The sequence below is a fragment of the Salmo salar genome, chromosome ssa11 (assembly GCF_905237065.1).
Source record: "Salmo salar chromosome ssa11, Ssal_v3.1, whole genome shotgun sequence".
NCBI lineage: Eukaryota > Metazoa > Chordata > Actinopteri > Salmoniformes > Salmonidae > Salmo > Salmo salar.
Genome location: NC_059452.1, coordinates 24,094,983 through 24,118,019, shown reverse-complemented (window position 1 = coordinate 24,118,019; position 23,037 = coordinate 24,094,983). Strand labels below are relative to the sequence as shown.

The following is a 23,037-nucleotide window of genomic DNA, read 5'->3' as shown; positions in this document are numbered from 1 at the left end:
GCAAAAGTGCTTCGATTATGAGATCCGAGTGAAATGTTGTCAATGTGGACCCACAACACACATCCCGCAACCACAACTACAACAACAACAACAGTTCCTCCCACCACTACTCCTACACCCTCTACTACAATCTTAACATCAACAGCTCCATCTACAACAAAAACAACAACTCTGCCTTCCACCACAACTCCAACCTCTACTCCTGCATCAACCTCAAAAGGAGAATCAACTGCCCAGTGCAGTGGTGAAGAAAGTTGTGTGTGGTCAGACTGGATCAACCTTGGTCAGCCAACGTCTGGCTCTGAAGGTGGAGATAATGAATCCATTAAGAACATCATTGCTGCTGGTTATCACATTTGCTCAGCTCCAGAGGCAGTTGAATGTAGAGCAAATCAATACCCTGGACTTCAGATCTCTCAGCTTGGCCAAGACGTGACTTGCAATCCATCCGTTGGACTGATTTGTGACAACAATAAGCAAGGTCTTCAGCAAAAGTGCTTTGATTATGAGATACGAGTGAAATGTTGTCAATGTGGACCCACAACACACATCCCGACAACAACAACTACAACAACAACAACAGTTCCTCCCACCACTACTCCTACACCCTCTACTACAATCTTGACATCAACAGCTCCATCTACAACAAAAACAACAACTCTGCCTTCCACCACAACTCCAACCTCTACTCCTGCATCAACCTCAAAAGGAGAATCAACTGCCCAGTGCAGTGGTGAAGAAAGTTGTGTGTGGTCAGACTGGATCAACCTTGGTCAGCCAACGTCTGGCTCTGAAGGTGGAGATAATGAATCCATTAAGAACATCATTGCTGCTGGTTATCACATTTGCTCAGCTCCAGAGGCAGTTGAATGTAGAGCAAATCAATACCCTGGACTTCAGATCTCTCAGCTTGGCCAAGACGTGACTTGCAATCCATCCGTTGGACTGATTTGTGACAACAATAAGCAAGGTCTTCAGCAAAAGTGCTTTGATTACGAGATCCGAGTGAAATGTTGTCAATGTGGACCCACAACACCCATCCCAACCACAACTACAACAACAACAACAGTTCCTCCCACCACTACTCCTACACCCTCTACTACAATCTTGACATCAACAGCTCCATCTACAACAAAAACAACAACTCTGCCTTCCACCACAACTCCAACCTCTACTCCTGCATCAACCTCAAAAGGAGAATCAACTGCCCAGTGCAGTGGTGAAGAAAGTTGTGTGTGGTCAGACTGGATCAACCTTGGTCAGCCAACGTCTGGCTCTGAAGGTGGAGATAATGAATCCATTAAGAACATCATTGCAGCAGTGGTTATCACATTTGCTCAGCTCCAGAGGCAGTTGAATGTAGAGCAAATCAATACCCTGGACTTCAGATCTCTCAGCTTGGCCAAGACGTGACTTGCAATCCATCCGTTGGACTGATTTGTGACAACAATAAGCAAGGTCTTCAGCAAAAGTGCTTTGATTACGAGATCCGAGTGAAATGTTGTCAATGTGGACCCACAACACACATCCCGACAACAACAACAACAACAACAACAACAGTTCCTCCGACCACTACTCCTACACCCTCTACTACAATCTTAACATCAACAGCTCCATCTACAACAAAAACAACAACTCTGCCTTCCACCACAACTCCAACCTCTACTCCTGCATCAACCTCAAAAGGAGAATCAACTGCCCAGTGCAGTGGTGAAGAAAGTTGCGTGTGGTCAGACTGGATCAACCTTGGTGGGCCAACGTCTGGCTCTGAAGGTGGAGATAATGAATCCATTAAGAACATCATTGCTGCTGGTTATCACATTTGCTCAGCTCCAGAGGCAGTTGAATGTAGAGCAAATCAATACCCTGGACTTCAGATCTCTCAGCTTGGCCAAGACGTGACTTGCAATCCATCCGTTGGACTGATTTGTGACAACAATAAGCAAGGTCTTCAGCAAAAGTGCTTCGATTATGAGATCCGAGTGAAATGTTGTCAATGTGGACCCACAACACCCATCCCAACCACAACTACAACAACAACAACAGTTCCTCCCACCACTACTCCTACACCCTCTACTACAATCTTGACATCAACAGCTCCATCTACAACAAAAACAACAATTCTGCCTTCCACCACAACTCCAACCTCTACTCCTGCATCAACCTCAAAAGGAGAATCAACTGCCCAGTGCAGTGGTGAAGAAAGTTGTGTGTGGTCAGACTGGATCAACCTTGGTCAGCCAACGTCTGGCTCTGAAGGTGGAGATAATGAATCCATTAAGAACATCATTGCTGCTGGTTATCACATTTGCTCAGCTCCAGAGGCAGTTGAATGTAGAGCAAATCAATACCCTGGACTTCAGATCTCTCAGCTTGGCCAAGACGTGACTTGCAATCCATCCGTTGGACTGATTTGTGACAACAATAAGCAAGGTCTTCAGCAAAAGTGCTTCGATTATGAGATACGAGTGAAATGTTGTCAATGTGGTCCCACAACACACATCCCGACAACAACAACAACAACAACAACAACAGTTCCTCCGACCACTACTCCTACACCCACTACTACAATCTTGACATCAACAGCTCCATCTACAACAAAAACAACAACTCTGCCTTCCACCATATACAACTCCAACCTCTACTCCTGCATCAACCTCAAAAGGAGAATCAACTGCCCAGTGCAGTGGTGAAGAAAGTTGTGTGTGGTCAGACTGGATCAACCTTGGTGAGCCAACCTCTGGCTCTGAAGGTGGAGATAATGAATCCATTAAGAACATCATTGCGCTGGTTATCACATTTGCTCAGCTCCAGAGGCAGTTGAATGTAGAGCAAAACAATACCCTGGACTGCAGATCTCTCAGCTTGGCCAAGACGTGACTTGCAATCCATCCGTTGGACTGATTTGTGAAAACAATAAGCAAGGTCTTCAGCAAAAGTGCTTTGATTATGAGATCCGAGTGAAATGTTGTCAATGTGGACCCACAAAACACATCCCGCAACAACAACAACAACAACAACAACAGTTCCTCCCACCACTACTCCTACACCCACTACTACAATCTTAACATCAACAGCTCCATCTACAACAAAAACAACAACTCTGCCTTCCACCAACAACTCCAACCTCTACTCCTACATCAACCTCAAAAGGAGAATCAACTGCCCAGTGCAGTGGTGAAGAAAGTTGCGTGTGGTCAGACTGGATCAACCTTGGTGGGCCAACGTCTGGCTCTGAAGGTGGAGATAATGAATCCATTAAGAACATCATTGCTGCATGGTTATCACATTTGCTCAGCTCCAGAGGCAGTTGAATGTAGAGCAAAACAATACCCTGGACTGCAGATCTCTCAGCTTGGCCAAGACGTGACTTGCAATCCATCCGTTGGACTGATTTGTGAAAACAATAAGCAAGGTCTTCAGCAAAAGTGCTTTGATTATGAGATACGAGTGAAATGTTGTCAATGTCGTCCCACAACACACATCCCGACAACAACAACAACAACAACAACAGTTCCTTCGACCACCACTCCTACACCCACTACTACAATCTTAACATCGACAGCTCCATCTACAACAAAAACAACAACTCTGCCTTCCACCACTACTACAACTCCAACCTCTACTCCTGCATCAACCTCAAAAGGAGAATCAACTGCCCAGTGCAGTGGTGAAGAAAGTTGCGTGTGGTCAGACTGGATCAACCTTGGTGAGCCAACCTCTGGCTCTGAAGGTGGAGATAATGAATCCATTAAGAACATCATTGCGCAGTGGTTATCACATTTGCTCAGCTCCAGAGGCAGTTGAATGTAGAGCAAATCAATACCCTGGACTTCAGATCTCTCAGCTTGGCCAAGACGTGACTTGCAATCCATCCGTTGGACTGATTTGTGACAACAATAAGCAAGGTCTTCAGCAAAAGTGCTTTGATTACGAGATCCGAGTGAAATGTTGTCAATGTGGACCCACAACACACATCCGCAACAACAACAACAACAACAACAACAGTTCCTCCCACTACTACTCCTACACCCTCTACTACAATCTTGACATCAACAGCTCCATCTACAACAAAAACAACAACTCTGCCTTCCACCACAACTCCAACCTCTACTCCTGCATCAACCTCAAAAGGAGAATCAACTGCCCAGTGCAGTGGTGAAGAAAGTTGTGTGTGGTCAGACTGGATCAACCTTGGTCAGCCAACGTCTGGCTCTGAAGGTGGAGATAATGAATCCATTAAGAACATCATTGCTGCTGGTTATCACATTTGCTCAGCTCCAGAGGCAGTTGAATGTAGAGCAAATCAATACCCTGGACTTCAGATCTCTCAGCTTGGCCAAGACGTGACTTGCAATCCATCCGTTGGACTGATTTGTGACAACAATAAGCAAGGTCTTCAGCAAAAGTGCTTTGATTACGAGATCCGAGTGAAATGTTGTCAATGTGGACCCACAAAACACATCCCGACAACAACAACAACAACAACAACAACAGTTCCTCCGACCACTACTCCTACACCCACTACTACAATCTTGACATCGACAGCTCCATCTACAACAAAAACAACAACTCTGCCTTCCACCACACACAACTCCAACCTCTACTCCTACATCAACCTCAAAAGGAGAATCAACTGCCCAGTGCAGTGGTGAAGAAAGTTGTGTGTGGTCAGACTGGATCAACCTTGGTGGGCCAACGTCTGGCTCTGAAGGTGGAGATAATGAATCCATTAAGAACATCATTGCTAGTGGTTATCACATTTGCTCAGCTCCAGAGGCAGTTGAATGTAGAGCAAATCAATACCCTGGACTGCAGATCTCTCAGCTTGGCCAAGACGTGACTTGCAATCCATCCGTTGGACTGATTTGTGAAAACAATAAGCAAGGTCTTCAGCAAAAGTGCTTTGATTATGAGATCCGAGTGAAATGTTGTCAATGTGGACCCACAACACCCATCCCAACCACAACTACAACAACAACAACAGTTCCTCCCACCACTACTCCTACACCCTCTACTACAATCTTGACATCAACAGCTCCATCTACAACAAAAACAACAACTCTGCCTTCCACCACAACTCCAACCTCTACTCCTGCATCAACCTCAAAAGGAGAATCAACTGCCCAGTGCAGTGGTGAAGAAAGTTGTGTGTGGTCAGACTGGATCAACCTTGGTCAGCCAACGTCTGGCTCTGAAGGTGGAGATAATGAATCCATTAAGAACATCATTGCTGCTGGTTATCACATTTGCTCAGCTCCAGAGGCAGTTGAATGTAGAGCAAAACAATACCCTGGACTTCAGATCTCTCAGCTTGGCCAAGACGTGACTTGCAATCCATCCGTTGGACTGATTTGTAAAAACAATAAGCAAGGTCTTCAGCAAAAGTGCTTCGATTATGAGATACGAGTGAAATGTTGTCAATGTCCTCCCACAACACATATCCCAACCACAACTAAACAGCAATTGGTTCCAATTACTTTTGACATCAACAGCTAACAACAAAAACAACAACTCTGCCACCCAATATATTCCTAAATTTGTAACAACTGATAACAAAACCAAATACCCACATTACCCCTTAATTGTTTTCTTGCCTTTTCAATCATCGTGAATTCTCCGTTGGTAAGTTTTTATTTTCCACCTTTTCACTTTCGAAACCTTTTGTATATTACCATTAGTTCAGCCATTAGTAATGTTCAATTTATATTGAATTATACATGTTAAATTGTACAAAATGTAATACTCGTCAAAATATTTTCAGGTTCAATTGTTTATAATATCTCTGACCATGATGGATGGTGCTACATTGCTCTCTGCAACAAGAATTGCAAAGTAGAAGCCCATTCCGTCAGATGGTGTATCCAAATACCCCAGTTACTACTACTACACCAACCACTACACTGCTCCCAACAACAACAATACCACATACAACAGAAAGAACAACCACCACCCCAAAATATCCATCTGAGAAAAACTGTGACCATGAACTTCCTCCAAGACAGGTATTTGCTCTTCTATAGATAATAACCTTTTTGGAAACATTCCATAGGAATTATTATTTACAAAAGGGTGATTATATATAAAAATAAATTGTATGATTTTATAGATATTTCCTGTAAGACTAATACTTTTCTGTGTTTGTAGAATGGTGACAGCTGGAAACATAACCAGTGCACCAACGGAACATGCGCCAACGGGAAAGTTATTTATGAGCATGTACATTGTGAGACTCCGAAGCCTATTGCATGTGAAAATAACTATCCTCCAATCAAAGTGTATGACGAATCTGGATGCTGTTTCCACTATGAGTGTCAATGTAAGTTTACCCCCCCCCCCCCAAGAAAAAAATATATGTTTATTCTTTGTGTCATAAAATCCACTTTAGCTATTGATTTTAGTTCAAAATTATTCTTACTCTTTGACTTGTTTAGGTTTATCTAATAGTTACCAGCAGTAATTGTATATGAATGTCTAACATTGGAAACATTTCAGCACCACACTATTCATTTAGCATAAAACATTCCACATCCGTGTCCTTTTAAATGATAATCATTCTCTTCTTACAAAGGTATCTGCTATGGTTGGGGAGACCCTCACTATGTCACCTTTGATGGAACATACTATGGCTTCCAAGGAAATTGTTCTTACGTCTTGGTCAAAGAAATCCTGCCAAAGTACAACTTCAGTGTTGTAATCGACAATTACTATTGTGATGCCCCAGATGGACTTTCCTGTCCTCAGTCTCTGACAATTTATTATCAATCTTATGAGATATTCATGACCAAGAAGGACGTTGATGGAGTTTTCACAAGTCTGGTAATTAAAATATCTTAAATACTGTGTGTTCAAGACATTTTCATTCCTTTTTCATTTAAGAGGGATTTGCTTTTTGATTAGCTTAGATATTGATTAGCTTCCATTTAAGATTGATATAATTCCTTTATGTATTAGATATAGGATACAGTTCTAGAATACTATTGGGTATGCAAATATTGAATTATTGTAACCATTTTGTCCATCTCTTAATATTTCTGTCTTAGATTTATGTAAACCAGCAACGCATCATCCCAGCATATGAGACCAAGAACTTCCGCATCACAGACAACGGAATTGAGACCCTTTTAGTCATACCAGCAATTAATGCCAAGGTGTCTTTCACTGGTCTTATGTTTAGCATATACCTGCCCTGGGACAAGTTCAATGGCAACACTGAGGGACAGTGTGGTGAGTACAGGTGTTTTATGGTCACTCTGTTACGATGATTACCCCATGATGTCTCATTGTCTAACGATGGTTTTCAATCTTATTCAGGTACATGTGACAACAACCGGACAGATGACTGCCGCTTGCCAAATGGGGCTATTGATTCATCTTGTCCTGACATGGCACACCAATGGCATGTTGCTGACCACAATAACAGTCAGTGCACACCACCACCAGAGCCGACACCAACACAACCACCAGGCTGCGATCCACCCATTTGTTATCTCATTCAAAGCAAGTAAGTAGCAATTAGTATTCACAATAAATCTCCTCTGTAGTATCGATAACCTCTCAATCAGAATAATCTCAGTGCGAACAATAACTTGACATACTAAAACACGGCAATCATTTGACAAAGCCTGATGACAAAACAAAGTGAATTAACATATTTAAGTATCTAACTGAAGTGTGGTATATTTTTAAGGGTCTTTGAGAGTTGCCATAAGATAATCCCCTACGAGCCATTCATTGTGGCATGTATCTTTGATGCGTGTTATATGGATGATGTTACCATTGGCTGCACCAGCTTGCAGACCTATGCTGATGCATGTGCACAAGCAGGAGTCTGTATTGAGTGGAGAAATTATACAAATGGACAATGTGGTAAGTAGGTCACTCCTCAAGACCATAAAGCTCAGATAGCCTCTCTATGATGTAGCTTATTGGTTATTAACCTTTTTATCTCACCCGCTACAGACTTCACATGTGAGAAACCCAAGGTTTATAATGCCTGCGGTCCACAAGTTGAACCAACCTGTAATGCCTGGTATGTATAATGCTGTTGTTGTTCAGTGGATGGGTATAATGATGGAGAAATATTCTCTCAGCTATTGAAACTTTTTTTGAATATCTCTGCAGGTACAATTTCAAATTCATCCAGACTCAAAATGAGTTCAGTGTCATGGGAGATATACAATTGGAGGGATGTTATTGTCCCCCTGGTACCACTCTTATGAGTTCCAGCTCAAACTACTGTATCCCCAGCTGTGGTAAGAATGGTCAAATAACAGCATTGTATAATGAGTGTGTGGTGATTTACAGTATGGTGTTGTGATAGCTGGTTTGAAAGCTGGTTTAGCTTTTTGTAAAACAAACAAAAAATATCCACAGCATTTTTCACAGATACTTCAATGGTGTGGATTTTGATTTATATTGATTTTATATAGATTTTATCAAGTGCTTCCGGTACATACAGTACATTATCAAAACGACCTAGTGGATTGTACTTCAATGACTTCGTTTTTTAATGTATATTCTTCTCTTTGGTTCATCAGATATTTGCCTGTTGCCAAATGGAGAATGGAAAGAGGTAAAATAGTTAGAATTTCACTCACAGGTTTTAGCAGGGAAGAGAAACTATTAATTAATGACATACACATCATGTAGGTAGTCACATGTGGATAGTTCACTTTTGCCAATCCTGTATAATAATGTGTGCAATAGTAATAATATATAATAATTATTTATTACATTTCTATAGCGCTTCTCATAGAACCTCAAAATGCTTCTGTAATTTATGATTCCACACACTGAATGATTGAACTTTGTACTGGTAGTGTCCAAACAAACCTTAGTGTGCTTAAATTGTTCCTCATTGCAGGCTAATGAGACCTGGGTGAGCAACTGCCAGGAGTGTGTTTGTGACCCGTACAGTCTGGAAATCCAATGCCAGCCTGTGGCATGCCAACATCAGCCTCCTCTCACCTGTGATCAGGAGGGCCAAGTTAAGGTCGTAGAAACCGTTGACTGTTGTCAAAAGGACAAATGCGGTGAGTGACTTGTTTGGATAATGTGCGCTATATGTGGGCTTTTTAACATCTCGGTAAAAACATTAACATTTTTGGTGATTACCTAATATATCCAACCACTGTGGCGATTTGCATAGATTTTAAAACAATCGTTTTTTCTTTCCAAACAGAGTGTGATGTCACACGATGCTCTACTTCCAAGATAACTTGTCCAGTCGGATTCGAGACAGAGGCAACTATGGGAGTCTGCTGCCTAACTTATCAATGCGGTGAGTATACATCTGCATGTGCTTGAGTGTGCGTGTACATATGCATGTGTGTGCATATCCTAGAAATCCCAACATGTTAGTTGCAGTATTAAGTGATTATCCATGTTCTTTGCCCCACAGTGCCAAAGGATGTCTGTGTGTTTAACAACACTGAATATCAGGTGAGATGTCGATGTGTCTATGTTCATTTTGGCCAGTCCCACCACTTCTAAATTATCAACTTAATAAAAGAGGACAACGTTATTTTACTTGCATACATTCATTACAAACAAGTTAAACTAAGCAAATACCTCCTTTAAAAAATTAGAGGCCTCTATCAGGGTGCCAACAATATTTTTTGGTCAATCCATGTATGAGATTAGATAGGACAAAAAAAGTGTCTCAATTCATAGATTTTCCATAGAAATATTGTATTTTCTCATTCCAGCCTGGTGCCAATGTTCCTGAGGACAAGTGTAAGAATTGTGTGTGTGGTGACAGTGTGGATGCCCAAGCGCATCTACATATCATTGAGTGTCAACCTACTGAATGTGACACTCACTGCCAACAGGTAATTGATCTCCATTGACACATCGACACCCTTTGGCCTCATTAAGTAATTCAACAAACTTAGTGTAATGTGAGTTCTTATCCATGTCAAAATATTATAATAACACTGATTCCTCTGTGTCCACTATTGGGCTACTACTGGATAAGTGTAATTACTAGTGAGTTACCAGGATCACACATTGGTATAATTGTGCAATATAAAGGTTTTCTTTCGGTCTGTCTTCTTCCTTTCAGGGCTATGATTATCAAGCCGTTCCTGGTCAGTGTTGTGGGAAGTGTGTACAGACAAGCTGTGTGGTTATGCTGCCAGATAACACCACACACACTATTCAGGTAAAATAGCATCAAGCCGCATTATTGATCTCTCACAGATACAAAAATTGCATTTTTTTTTTTTACAATTCGTAAAACATATCAGTCCTATTTCACTTGATTATTTAAAAACCCCAACATGTAATTTTACTGTAGTAATAAAGTGTTATGCAAAATAACTATCTTAGCAATGATACAATATATCTTATATAATTTGAAGAATATCCTGTTGATATCATTCATATTCTCACCTCTACAGCCTGGTTCTGTCTGGATACCATCTGGAGACAAGTGTCTCAAGTATGAGTGCGTAAATATTATGGACCAACTCATCCCAATCCAGGCTAAGACTGTGTGCCCTGACTTCTACCCAGAAGACTGCATACCCGTGAGTTACAATAAACATCTGGCAAATTATCTGGGTCTGGGAAACTGGCTCATTTGAAAACAACTGGACAATGTGCAAAATCATATTCGTGAAATACAGTTTAAACATGCCCAGTCACTCAGACCAAGGCCTGTTGCTTAATATAGTATGCCTACTGTGTATTTATGTGACGTTATTGACACCTGTTGCTTAAAGTGAACAATGCAAGAACACTACACATAAAAACATGTGGAGACAGTTTGGTAAACGCTATGTCAGTGACTTAAAAATGTTCTTGTTTTTTCTTCCATTTTCTTGTTTTTAAGGGAACTGAAGTTGTTGCTCCAGATGGTTGCTGCCATGTCTGTGAGTGTCTTTTTAACACTATCCTTTTTGATAGACATTTGTAAATCATTCTTGCCTTTTATCATGCATTGGAAAAAGTGTTTTAGCTACTCGGAAAATGAATTCATTTGAAAATTTCACTTTTGTGTGCAGGTATTCCAATAACTAAGCAATGCAACGTGACAAAGGGCAAAGTGTACCTGGACAGCAATGGCTGCAAGTCTGCAAACAAGGTGGAAGTGACAACATGCGGTGGATCCTGTGTCACCTATGCCATGTGAGTATTTTGATCATTCCTGAAATATTTCAGGAACACTAACACATTATTCCTCCCAATAAAACAGAATTGGGCTGCCTGGCTAAATGCAATCTACAAATTATATTTTCAGTAATATGTTATGTTACAATGGCTGTGTTTACAAAGGCAGCCTAATTCTGATATTTTTCCCAATTATTGGCAAATGAGCTCATCTGATTGGTCAAAAGATCAGAATTAGGCAGCTTGTGTAAACACAGCCAATGTTATATAATTACAACTGCTACCATCAGTACTTCCACATAATGACATCGCCTCTCCTTTCTGTTTTCAGGTATTCTCTTGAGGCCAACATGATGGAGCGCTCTTGTACCTGCTGTCGGGAAGAATCCACCACCAAGAAGGAAGTGGAGATGATCTGCCCAGACGGGTCAAAGTTCAACCACTCCTACATCCACATCAATAAATGTGGCTGCCAGAGGACAGAGTGCGTGACCCCGGAGGCGACCCAGGTCACAAGGTCACGACGCAGGAGAAGATGAATGACTCTCCACTGCCATCCCGTTACTGCTTAGATTAGTTTTCTACTTATGTTCAACTTGTTCACTTTCCTGCAAAGTAATCTGCTAAACGTAGGAGAAATAGTTTCAGCTTCTTATTCAATTTTTATTTAATTTTAGCCAAAATAAAGTTGGCAATAGGCTATGCATATGTACCACATTCTTGTTTTCATTCCTTTTTGTAATTCTGTTGAGAAATATTTGATTGCAGACACGCAGTTCAACAATGGCCTATCCTCTTCCAGACAAACAACCACAATTCAAAGTCTCAAACACTTATTTCAATTTGAGATGGTGTTAGGTTAGAGAAACGGATCAGTAATCGGAAGGTTGCTGGTTTCAGATCCCTGGCACCACTTCCTAATGTTGTCCTTCAGCAAAGCACTTAGTTAACCTCTCCATATCTCCAGGGGCAGCACTGAGGCTTACACTGTGCTCCTCCCTATACAGTACTAAAGACACATGTTCCACTTTGATGGACTAATAAAGTAATAAAGTATTTGTCCTAACTTATCTCTCATATTAAATAAAGTATACAAAATAGAAACTATATTGTCCGGGCAATAATAGTCCTTTGGTTTCACCGAAAATAAAAAACAGATCATTTCATTTTAACTGTACCAAGTGTACAAAATGTACAGTACAAAATGCAAAGGGAAATACATGGGGCTATGTCTGATTATATAAAACAAAGGGAAATACATGGGGCTATGTGTGATTATATAAAACAAAGGGAAATACATGGGCCATGTGTGATTATATAAAACAAAGGGAAATACATGGGGCTATGTGTGATTATATAAAACAAAGGGAAATACATGGGCCATGTGTGATTATATAAAACAAAGGGAAATACATGGGGCTATGTGTGATTATATAAAACAAAGGGAAATACATTTTTTATTTCACCTTTATTTAACCAGGTAGGCCAGATGAGAACAAGTTCTCATTTACAACTGGGACCTGGCCAAGATAAAGCAAAGCAGTGCGACACAAACAACAACACAGAGTTACACATGGAATAAACAAATGTACAGTCAATAACAAACACAATAGAAAATCTATATACAGTGTGTGCAAATAAAGTGAGATTAGGTAGGTAAGGCAATAAATAGGCCATAGCAGCGAAATAATTACAATTTAGCAATTAACCACGAGTGATAGATGTGCAGAAGATGAATGTGCAAGTAGAGATACTGAGGTGCAAAGGGGAAGAAAAAAAAACTATATGGGGATGAGGTAGTTGGGAAGGCTATATACGGATGGGCTATGTACAGGTCCAATGATCTTTAAGCTGCTCTGACAACTGATTCTTAAAGTTAGTGAAGGAGGTATGAGTCTCCATCTTCAGTGATTTTTGCTATTCGTTCCAGTCATTGGCAGCAGAGAACTGGAAGGAAAGGTGGACAAAGGAGAATTTGGCTTTGGGGGTGACCAGTGAAATATACCTGCTGGAGCACGTGCTATGGGTGGGTGCCACTATGGTGACCAGTGAGCTGAGATAAGGCGGGGCTTTACCTAGCAGAGACTTGTAAATGTCCTGGAGCCAGTGGGTTTGGCGACGAATTTGAAGGGAGGGCCAGCCAACGAGAGCATACAGGTTGCAGTGGTGGGTAGTATATGGGGCTTTGGTGACAAAACAGATGGCACTGTGATAGACTGCATCCAATTTGCTGAGTAGAGTGTTGAAGGCTATTTTGTAAATGACATCGCCGAAGTCAAGGATCGGTAGGATAGTCAGTTTTACGAGGGTATGTTTGGCAGCATGATTGAAGGATGCTTTTTTTGCGAAATAGGAAGCCGATTCTAGATTTAATTTTGGATTGGAGATGCTTAATGTGAGTCTGGAAGGAGAGTTTACAGTCTAACCAGACACCTAGGTATGTGTAATTGTCCACATATTCTAAGTCAGAACCGTCCAGAGTAGTGATGCTAGACGGGCAGGCAGATGCGGTAAGCTATCGGTTGAAAAGCAAGCATTTAGTTTTACTTGCATTTAATAGTTGTTGGAGGCCACGGAAGGAGTGTTGTATGGCATTAAAGCCTTTTTTGAAGTTTGTTAACAGTGTCCAAAGAAGGGCCAGAAGTATACAGAATGGTGTCATCTGCGTAGAGGTGGATCAGAGAATCATCAGCAACAAGAGCGACATCATTGATGTATACAGAGAAAAGAGTCGGCCCGAGAGTTGAACCCAGTGTTATCTCCATAGAGACTGCCAGTGGTCCGGACAACAGGCCCTCCGATTTGACACACTGAACTCTGTCTGAGAAGTAGTTGGTGAACCAGGCAAGGCAGTCATTTGAGAAACCAAGGCCATTGAGTCTGCCGATAAGAATGCGATGATTGACAGAGTCGATAGCCAGGTCAATAAATACGGCTGCAAAGTATTGTATTTTATCGATGACAGTTATGATATCATTTAGGACCTTGAGCGTGGCTGAGGTGCACCCATGATCAGCTCGGAAACCAGATTACATAGTGGAGAAGGTATGGTGGGATTCGAAATGGTCGGTGATCTGTTTGTTAACTTGGCTTTCGAAGACCTTAGAAAGGCAGCGTAGGATAGATATAGGTCTGTAACAGTTTGGGTCTAGAGTGTCTCCCTCTTTGAAGAGGGGGGTGACCGCGGCAGCTTTCCAATCTTTAGGGATCTCAGACGATACGAATGAGAGGTTGAACAGGCTAGTAATAGGGGTTGCAACAATTGAGGCAGACAATTTTAGAAAGAGAGGGTCCAGATTATCTCGCCCAGCTGATTTGTAGGGGTCCAGATTTTGCAGCTCTTTCAGAACATCAGTTATCTGGATTTGGGTGAAGGAGCAGTGGGGGAGGCATGGGCAAGTTGCTGTGGGGGGTGCAGAGTTGTTGGCCGGGGTAGGGATAGCCAGGTGGAAGCATGGTCAGCTGTAGAAATTCTCGATTATCGTAGATTTATCGGTGGTGACAGTGTTTCCTAGCCTCAGTGCAGTGGGCAGCTAGCTGGGAGGAGGTGCTCTTATTCTCCATGGATTTTACAGTGTCCCATAACTTTTTGGAGTTTCTGCTACAGGATGCAAATTTCTGTATGAAAATTCTAGCCTTTGCTTTCCTAACTGCCTATGTATATTGGTTCCTAACTTCCCTGAAAAGTTGCATATCGCGGGGGCTATTCGATGCTAATGCAGTACGGCACAGGATGTTTTCGTGCTGGTCAAGGGCAGTCAGGTCTGGAGTGAACCAAGGGCTATATCTGTTCCTGGTTAAAAAGAAAAATTGAATGGGGCATGCTTATTTAAGATGGTGAGGAAAGCACTTTTAAAGAATAACCAGGCATCCTCTACTGACGGAATGAGGTCAATATCCTTCCAGGATACCCGGGCCAGGTCGATTAGAAAGGCCTGCTCGCTGAAGTGTTTAAGGGAGCGTTTGACAGGGACCACGTACCCATTGTGGATGCAGGCAATGAGGCAGTGATCGCTGAGATCCTGGTTGAAGGCAACAGAGGTGTATTTAGAGGACAGGTTGGTCAGGATGATATCTATGAGGGTGCCCATGTTTACGGATTTGGGGTTATACCTGATAGGTTCCATGATAATTTGTGTGAGAATGAGGGCATCTAGCTTAGATTGTAGGACTGCCGGGGTGTTAAGCATATCCCAGTTTAGGTCACCTAACAGTACAAACTCAAAACAATTAATTCACATATGGTGTCCAGGGCACAGCTGGGGGCTGAGGGGGTCTCTATGTGGTATGTGTGATTATATAAAACAAACACCGTTTTTTTATGCGCTTAAACGATTTCTTTCAAATTATTTTGATAGTGTTTGTCAACTGCGTGAACAGAAATGGGAAGGTTCCCACCTGAGTTGGAGGGAATTATAAAACTCTTTTGCTATTATAACCAGTCCTCTGTTACAGATTACTTACAGTATCTTACTGATGTTGTAGCTTCACAACAATCAGACAAAAAGGGGATCAATAGACTCATTCAAATCATAACTAATATTGCAGAAAAGAGCACTCATGCCTGCTTTATAGCATGATCATGTTATACTGACTCGTCTACAACTGGCACAACAAGTGTTGGTGTCCAAAGGGACATTTTGCTGACAGCTTTTGGTTAGTTGAGGCTTCAATGGCTCTTTAAAATGAGAAATACTCTCTACAGTTTCTTGAAACCCTTTACCTGAAACAGAATGATGGATAATGGAATAATGGGCCCTTCAATAGACCACCACAGTCAAGGCACTTGACAAACATAAAATCGATTTCAATCAAAGTCAGTGTAGTGCCAATTGCTTTGGACAGGACATGACAGATACTTAGAAGATTATGCCTTGAGGTGCCATAGTGTCACAGTGGATTAGATATGCATTTAAATTGGAATTAGATCAATAATTGTATTGACTTTGAATCAACATTGAAAGTCACACCTAAGAAGGTAAACAACCTTCCTGTGAGATAAAAAGTATGCAGTAGAACAGGTAGGATCAACTTAATAGGGACCCCACTGCCCAAAGGCCATAATACTAGGACTGTTATTAGTTTTACCCAGCTCCAGGCACTGTATACTTGCTGCCAAGTCATCAAAATAGGAACTCTGAGCTCACAGAAAGTGGGTCATATGTGTGACATAATTAGACCAGGGACAGTAAAATACCCATGCAATAATTTAATGGTCAAATAAATAAGCTAATGTATTTTTTAATTTTTTATTAAACATACAGTAGTGTTGTTGGGGAACTTCTCTTTACTAACCTATATAGCCAAAAAAACCTGTAAACATATGTAGCTCAACTGTGTTCTCCACACTGGATAGTTCATTATGATTCATTTCTCCCACTCTATTCAACATGTTTTAATATTACACTTACTTTTACATAAAAGTTCCTGTATCAACCTACCTCAATCTAACCTGTAGTTACAATTAACATTAAGCTGTCACCCATAAATCATCACAGTTTGTTTGAGTTATTCAGAGTGCTCATCAACTTGCTCTGTATGATATTACTTCTGTATGCTGAATTGAGTTTACTCTCAACCTCAATCTATTTACCCAGAGCTTGTGTAATAATGGTTCCATACAAAAACCAAGTATAGCTATGACGATAGATGAGCCAAATACACAACCCGGAGCTGCTAAAATCATCAAAAATCGTTGAAGCCTTTGGGTAAGGTGGAGCCGCACACAGCCTCTGGCAAGACCTAGGTGGGGATGCGTGGGGAAGGATGGATAGGCTATTCAGTGAAGGCTTTGTTAGGAAAGAAACCACCTGGGGTGTAGACACAAGGGCATATGCCATAGCCTAGGCAGTGTGAAAGACATTGAAAGGTTGGGCCAATTATCAGTCATAAATCAGTCAATAGCATTTTGGAAGAGCGCCCGGTAGTGAGGTTTGAGCTCTGTCTGAATTCCTGATTGACCACTATGAATATTCCATTGTGAAATGTAAAGATGGGTCAGATACAAAAAGTACTAACCTACAAACCTGCAACAGATTCTTCCCTTTAGCAGATGAATGTAGACAAGATCATATACAGATATGATCATTTCACACATAGGTCGGCTCTGTCAGCAATGGATCATAAAATTCCTGTTAGGCAAGTTAGATGATTGACTTAATAAGAAAAAGCAATTCTTCAACAAATGTTAATCAACTGACAGTACAATATTTCATGTCGTGTTACATTTATAGAAGGAAAACCAAGCAGGATTTGGCTTGGTTTGAACACAGAACTGCTGAAATGAAGGAAACACCAACATAAAGTGTCTTAATAGGGCATTGGGCCACCGTGAGCTGCCAGAACTGCTTCAATGCACCTTGGCATAGATTTTACAAGTGTCTGGAACTTTATTGGAGGGATGCAACAACATTTCTATGATACCAAATTCCATAATTTGGTGTTTTGTTGATGGTAGTGTAAAGCACTGTCTCAGGCTCCACTCTAGAATCTCCCACAAATGCTCAATTGGGTTGAGATCTGTTGACTGACACACACACACACACACACACACACACACACACACACACACACACACACACACACACACACACACACACACACACACACACACACACACACACACACACACACACACACACACATACACACATGACCTTAAGCATGGTGGAATGTTAATTGCTTAATTAACTCAGGAACCATTCCTTTTTGGAAGCACCTGATTTCAATATACTTTGTGTCCCTCATTTACTCAAGTGTTTCCCTTATTTTGGCAGTTACCTCCACAATGGTGATAAAATAAATTAGTGTCAATGTAAAGTGAAATATAGAAAGGTATTGTCACGCCTACTCCCGCTCTCCCGCTCCGGTGCTCGATATCGCTGGTTTACCACCACCGGTCCTGGCAACCCATCATTACGCACACCTGGACTTCATCACTACCTTGATTACTTCCCCTTTATCTAGCACTCTGTAGCCTCACTCATCATTCAGTATTGGTTTTGTTTTCTTGTCCAGACGCTGGTCTTGTTTTACATCATGCCATGGTCATTATTATTAAACTCACCAACTGCACCTGCTTCCTGACTCCCTGTATCTCCGTTACAGAATACTGCTTTAGCAAATGGAAGCAGCAAGTAATCAAGACCTCTCCCAGATGGTCGGCAAACAGGGACACCTACTTCGCCAACACCATGACCAGATGGCGCCACTGGGGATGGCTATGGATGAGGTCCTCCATGTTCTTCAACGCCTTGACATTACCCAAGGGGCGTCACCTCCAACTAGCGGAGGATTATCTACCACGAGTCGATTCAGCGAGCCACTACGCCAGCCTATCCATCAGTCCGCCCAGGTCAGCGATGGCCGATTGTCCCTCCCGGACAAATATGACGGGACTCCATCTAAATCCTGTGGCTTACTATTCCAGTGCTCCCTCTATATCGGCCATCAGATGGGAGCCCCCACCACCGAGAGGTCCAAGGTTGCCATGGTTATTTCCCTGTTGACCGGACGGGGGTTGGAGTGGGCTACGACCATCTGGGAGAAGATGAGCTGGGTTCCTATGAGAGGTTCATGGCTCTGTTCAGGGATATCTTCGATCATCCACTGGAGGGTAGAGAGGGGGGTGAGCTCCTACTCCAACTACAGCAGGATGGCCAGATCGCTGTGGAGTACACCCTCGCTGTGGAGTACACCCTGGAATGAGCCACCGCTCCACACCCTATTCGGAACAGGACTGCGCGAAGAGGTCCAGACAGAGTTGGCCTGCCAAGACGACACACTCTCCTTGGATGCATTCATCACGATGGCCAGCCGTCTGGATAACCTCCTTTGGGAGCATTGACACCTCCATTGCCTCTCTCCTTCCTCCATTGACCATTCTGAGTCAGAGCCTGAACCAATGGAGGTAGGGGCATATGCCTCCCCGCGGCTGAGTGACACTGTCGGAGACAGCTTTGGGTCTGTCCCTATTACGGTCAGGAGGGGCACCGGCTTCAACGGTGTCCGGTATGTTCCAACCTGGGGTTCACAAGAGCAGAGGGACAGCCCCGTGATCATCTGTCTCCTGGGTTAGGAGTGAGTATTCCATCACTTTCTGCCAAACCCTTTCTAGTACTGATTTCACTGGCTGCCTGTCCCCCGTGTGTTGTTTCTACAGCTCTAGTGGACTCCGGTGCCGCAGGGAATTTTATGGACCAGGCCCTTGCCTCCTCCCTGAACATCACCTCATATCTGCTTTCCTCTCCTTTTCCGGTTCAAGTGCTGGATCGTGGACCACTGGGATCCGGGACTATCACACACATCACAGCACCACTCACCCTCACCGATGACCTGCTTTCCCTTCCCCTGTGGATCCAAGTCGGTCGAGAGTCCTGTGGTTGCCCTTCAGCCCAACATCCCAGAGGTATACCAAGACCTGCGGGAGGTTTTCTCCAAGACCTGTGCCATCTATCTCCCTCCTCATTGCCCCTGGGACTGTGCCGTTGATCTGCATGCAAGCTCTGCGCCTCCGTGCAGCCGCATCTACCCTCTGTCAGTGGCTGAAACCAAGGCTATGGAGGAGTACATCCATGAGGCTCCAACAGGGTTTCATTCGCAGTCCTTCTTTTTCATGGCCAAGAAGGATGGAGGGTTATGCCCATGCATTGATTATAGAGGTCTGAATTCCATCACCACAAAGTACCGCTACCCTCTCCCGTTAGTGCTGGCCACAATTGAACAACTCTTTACCAAATTGGACCTGCGGAGTGCCTACAATCGTATATGCATTCAGGAGGAGGATGAATGGAAAATGTCTTTCAGCACAATGTCTGGTCACTACGAGTACTTTGTGATGCCTTATGGATTAGCCAATGCTCCATCAGTGTTCCAGGCATTCGTCAACGAGGTGTTCTGGGACATGCTCGGACGCCAGGGGGTCGTGTATATTGATGACATCCTGGTCTACTCGGCTAACTTGGAGGATCACATCGCTCAAGTCCAAGTAGTCCTGGAACACCTCCTGGCCAACCACCTGTATGTCAAAGCGAAGTGCCAATTCCATCAGGAGGGTTTCTCCTTTTTGGGTTGCCAGATCGGCATGCAAGGAGTGGTGGATGGTAAGAAGGTCACCGCTGTCAGGTCATGGCCAGTCCTAACCACCATAAAGGGGTTACAATGGATTTTGGGGTATGCCAACTTCTACCGCCGTTTCATTAAGAACTTTAGCTCTATCACCTCTCCTTAAGGGTGGTCCCTGTAAGTTGGGGTGGAGTAATGCAGCCAATGAAACCTTCCACCTCCAGAAGGTATGTTTCACCTCGGCCCCGTTGCTCAAAAACCCAGAACGTACGCTGCCCTTCGTGGTGGAGGTGGACGCTTCAGAAGTGGATGTGGGGGCTGTCCTGTCCCAACGACAAGGTAATCCACAGAAATTGTATCCATGTGCATATTACTCAAAGAAACTGTCTCTTGCAAAGAGGAACTATGATGTCGGAGATCGGGACCACCTGGCGGTGAAGTTGGCATTAGAGGAGTGGAGACACTGGCTGGAGGCCGCCAAGGATTTCTCATCCTCACTGACCATCGGACCCTGGAGTGCATACGGACAGCGAGGTGGCTGAACCCGCGACAAGCAAGGTGGGTGCTTTTCTTCACTAGAGTCGACTTCACATATTGCCCAGCTTCACAGAACACCATAGCCAATGCCCTGTCCCTTCTCTACGATTCGGGAGAGGTTCCTGTCCTGAGTGCACCCATAATTCCGCCCTCTTGAGTCGTAGGCCCCATGCTCTGGGACATAGATGTAGACATTCGCCAGGCCTTGGAAATGGAACCCGCACCTGCTACCTATCCTCCTGTGTTCCCACAGGGATAATTGATCGGCTGTGGACCTGGGCGCACACAGCTGTCGTCGTGGACATCCAGGTATCACCCGCACTATTCAATCTCTGGAAAGTACTGGTGGCACACCTTGGTGCAGAACATCACTCGCTATGTCAACTCCTGTTCCATATGTGCCCAAACTAAATCTCCCAGTCACGCCCTGATCGGTTTCACCTGTCCTTGTGATTGTCTCCACCCCCTCTAGGTGTCGCTTATTTTCCCCAGTGTATTTAACCTTGTGTTTCCGCTCACTGTGTAAGTGTGTCTTGTATGTTTCCAAGTCAACCAGCGTTTTCCCCGTTCTCCTGCTTTTTGCATTCTCCTTTTTCTAGTCTCCCAGTTTTGACCCTTGCCTGTTTCTGGACTTTGTACCCACCTACCTGACCATTCTGCCTACCTTGACCACAAGCCTGTCTGCCACTCTGTACCTCCTGGACTCTGATCTGGTTTTGACCTTTTGACTGTCCACGACCATTCTCTTGCCTACCCCTTTGGATTAATAAACATTGTAAGACTCCAACCATCTGCCTCCTGTGACTGCATTTGGGTCTCGCCTTGTGCCTTGATACTCCCTGGCACGCTCCAGCGGGGAAACTCCTTCCTGTGCCTCAGCGTACCTGGTCTCATCTATTGATTTGTCACTGATCTCCCCTCTGCTGGTTTCACCACCATTTTGGTGGTTGTGGACAGATTCTCTAAATCCTGCAGTTTTATCCTTCTTTCTGGTCTCCCTGCCGCTCTCTGGTTTGCTGCGGGACTGTTCCAGCAGGTCTTCCAGCAATGACATTCTGGAGGACATCGTCTCCGACCATGGCCCCCAATTCATGTCACAGGTATGGAAAGCCTTCATGGAGAAGCTGGGGGTCATGGTCAGCCTCACTTCTGGGTACCGGCCTCTGTCTAATGGGCAGGTGGAGAGGATGAACCAGGAGCTGGGGAGGTTCCTGAGGAGTCACTGCCAGGACGGGCAGGGGGAGTGGGCCCAATTCCTTTCCTGGGCGGAGTACGATTCATTGCGTCACTCCTCCAACGGGCTGACTGCCTTCCAGTGTGTTCTGGGATACCAGCCAGCCCTGGCTCCATGGACCCTGGGCCAGATCAAAGCTCCTGCGGTGAATGAGTGAGTGGTTCAGGCGCACTGAGGAGGTTTTGAACGATGCCCAGGTGAGGCTCCAGCACGCCCTCCGCAGCCATGTTCGCGTCTGGCTCTCCACCAGGAACCTCCCACACTTCCTGCCCTGTATGAAGCTGAGACCCCAGTTTGTGGGGCTGTTCAAGGTTCTCCGGAGGGTCAACAAGGTAACATATAGATTACAGCTCCCCACTAACTACTGGCTCTCACCCTTTTCATGTTTCCTCCCTCAGGCTGGTGGTTCCTGGTCCCCTGGCTGATGCCGTCCTCCACCTCCCCTAGACATCGAGGGGAGCCCCGCCTATGCCATCAGATCCCTCCTGGACTCCCAACGTCATGGGTGCCAACTCCAGTACCTGGTGGACTGGGAGGAGTACGGTCCAGTGGAGCGGTGTTGGGTCCCGGTGGACGATTTCCCCCTTCGCCCACTGGCCTGCCCCTCGCCCTCGGACGTCCTGACCGGCATCCCCCTGGGGCTGGAGCCGCGCGTCAGGGGATTCTGTCATGCCTACTCCCACACCTGGATTTTATCACTACCTTGATTACTACTCCTTTATTTAGCACTCTGTAGCCTCACTCATCAGGCATTATTGGTTCTGTTTTGTTGTCCAGACACTTCTTTTGTTTTGTATATCTCCATGTTCGTTATTAAACTCACCAACTGCACCTGCTTCCAGACTCCCTGCATCTCCTTAACAGGCAAACAGGTAGAGCAAACATCTTTTAATGGGTTTTTAGTAAAATGTCTACTTTTTGGTCATTTAGTAAAAGAAAATGGAGCATATTTCCAGTATGTTGAGACTTTTTTTTATTTTTATCTATGCTTAAAGTGAGGGTTTGAAGGTGTCTAAACTTAACAATAACCATAAGCCTTAAAATGACACCCACCAATTGAACAGGGATGGTTTGACAAAAAAATGTAT

The 23,037-nt window shown here is 43.7% G+C and overlaps 3 protein-coding genes across 3 annotated transcripts; all 3 read left to right on the top strand.

Annotated features, from left to right (window-relative positions):
- Positions 1-42: 42 nt before the first annotated feature.
- Positions 43-1,413, top strand: LOC123725246 (mucin-2-like). Its single transcript, XM_045690383.1, has one exon. It carries the CDS (start codon positions 43-45, stop codon positions 1,411-1,413), a length of 1,371 nt encoding a protein of 456 aa, XP_045546339.1.
- A 583-nt stretch (positions 1,414-1,996) lies between these two features.
- LOC123725245 (mucin-2-like) lies at positions 1,997-5,456 on the top strand. The gene is made up of 3 exons (XM_045690382.1): positions 1,997-2,188; positions 3,154-3,502; positions 3,982-5,456. The coding sequence occupies exons 1-3, from the start codon at positions 1,997-1,999 to the stop codon at positions 4,653-4,655; spliced, it is 1,215 nt and encodes a 404-aa protein (XP_045546338.1). The 3' UTR covers positions 4,656-5,456.
- Positions 5,457-5,814: 358 nt separating this feature from the next.
- LOC106562192 (intestinal mucin-like protein) lies at positions 5,815-11,832 on the top strand. Its single transcript, XM_045689220.1, has 18 exons — positions 5,815-6,005; positions 6,148-6,319; positions 6,572-6,819; positions 7,044-7,227; positions 7,315-7,504; positions 7,691-7,869; positions 7,963-8,032; positions 8,125-8,255; positions 8,541-8,575; positions 8,867-9,035; positions 9,185-9,283; positions 9,404-9,444; positions 9,711-9,833; positions 10,067-10,165; positions 10,404-10,532; positions 10,838-10,877; positions 11,010-11,133; positions 11,447-11,832. Exons 1-18 carry the CDS (start codon positions 5,856-5,858, stop codon positions 11,652-11,654), a joined length of 2,391 nt encoding a protein of 796 aa, XP_045545176.1. The 5' UTR covers positions 5,815-5,855; the 3' UTR covers positions 11,655-11,832.
- Positions 11,833-23,037: the final 11,205 nt, after the last annotated feature.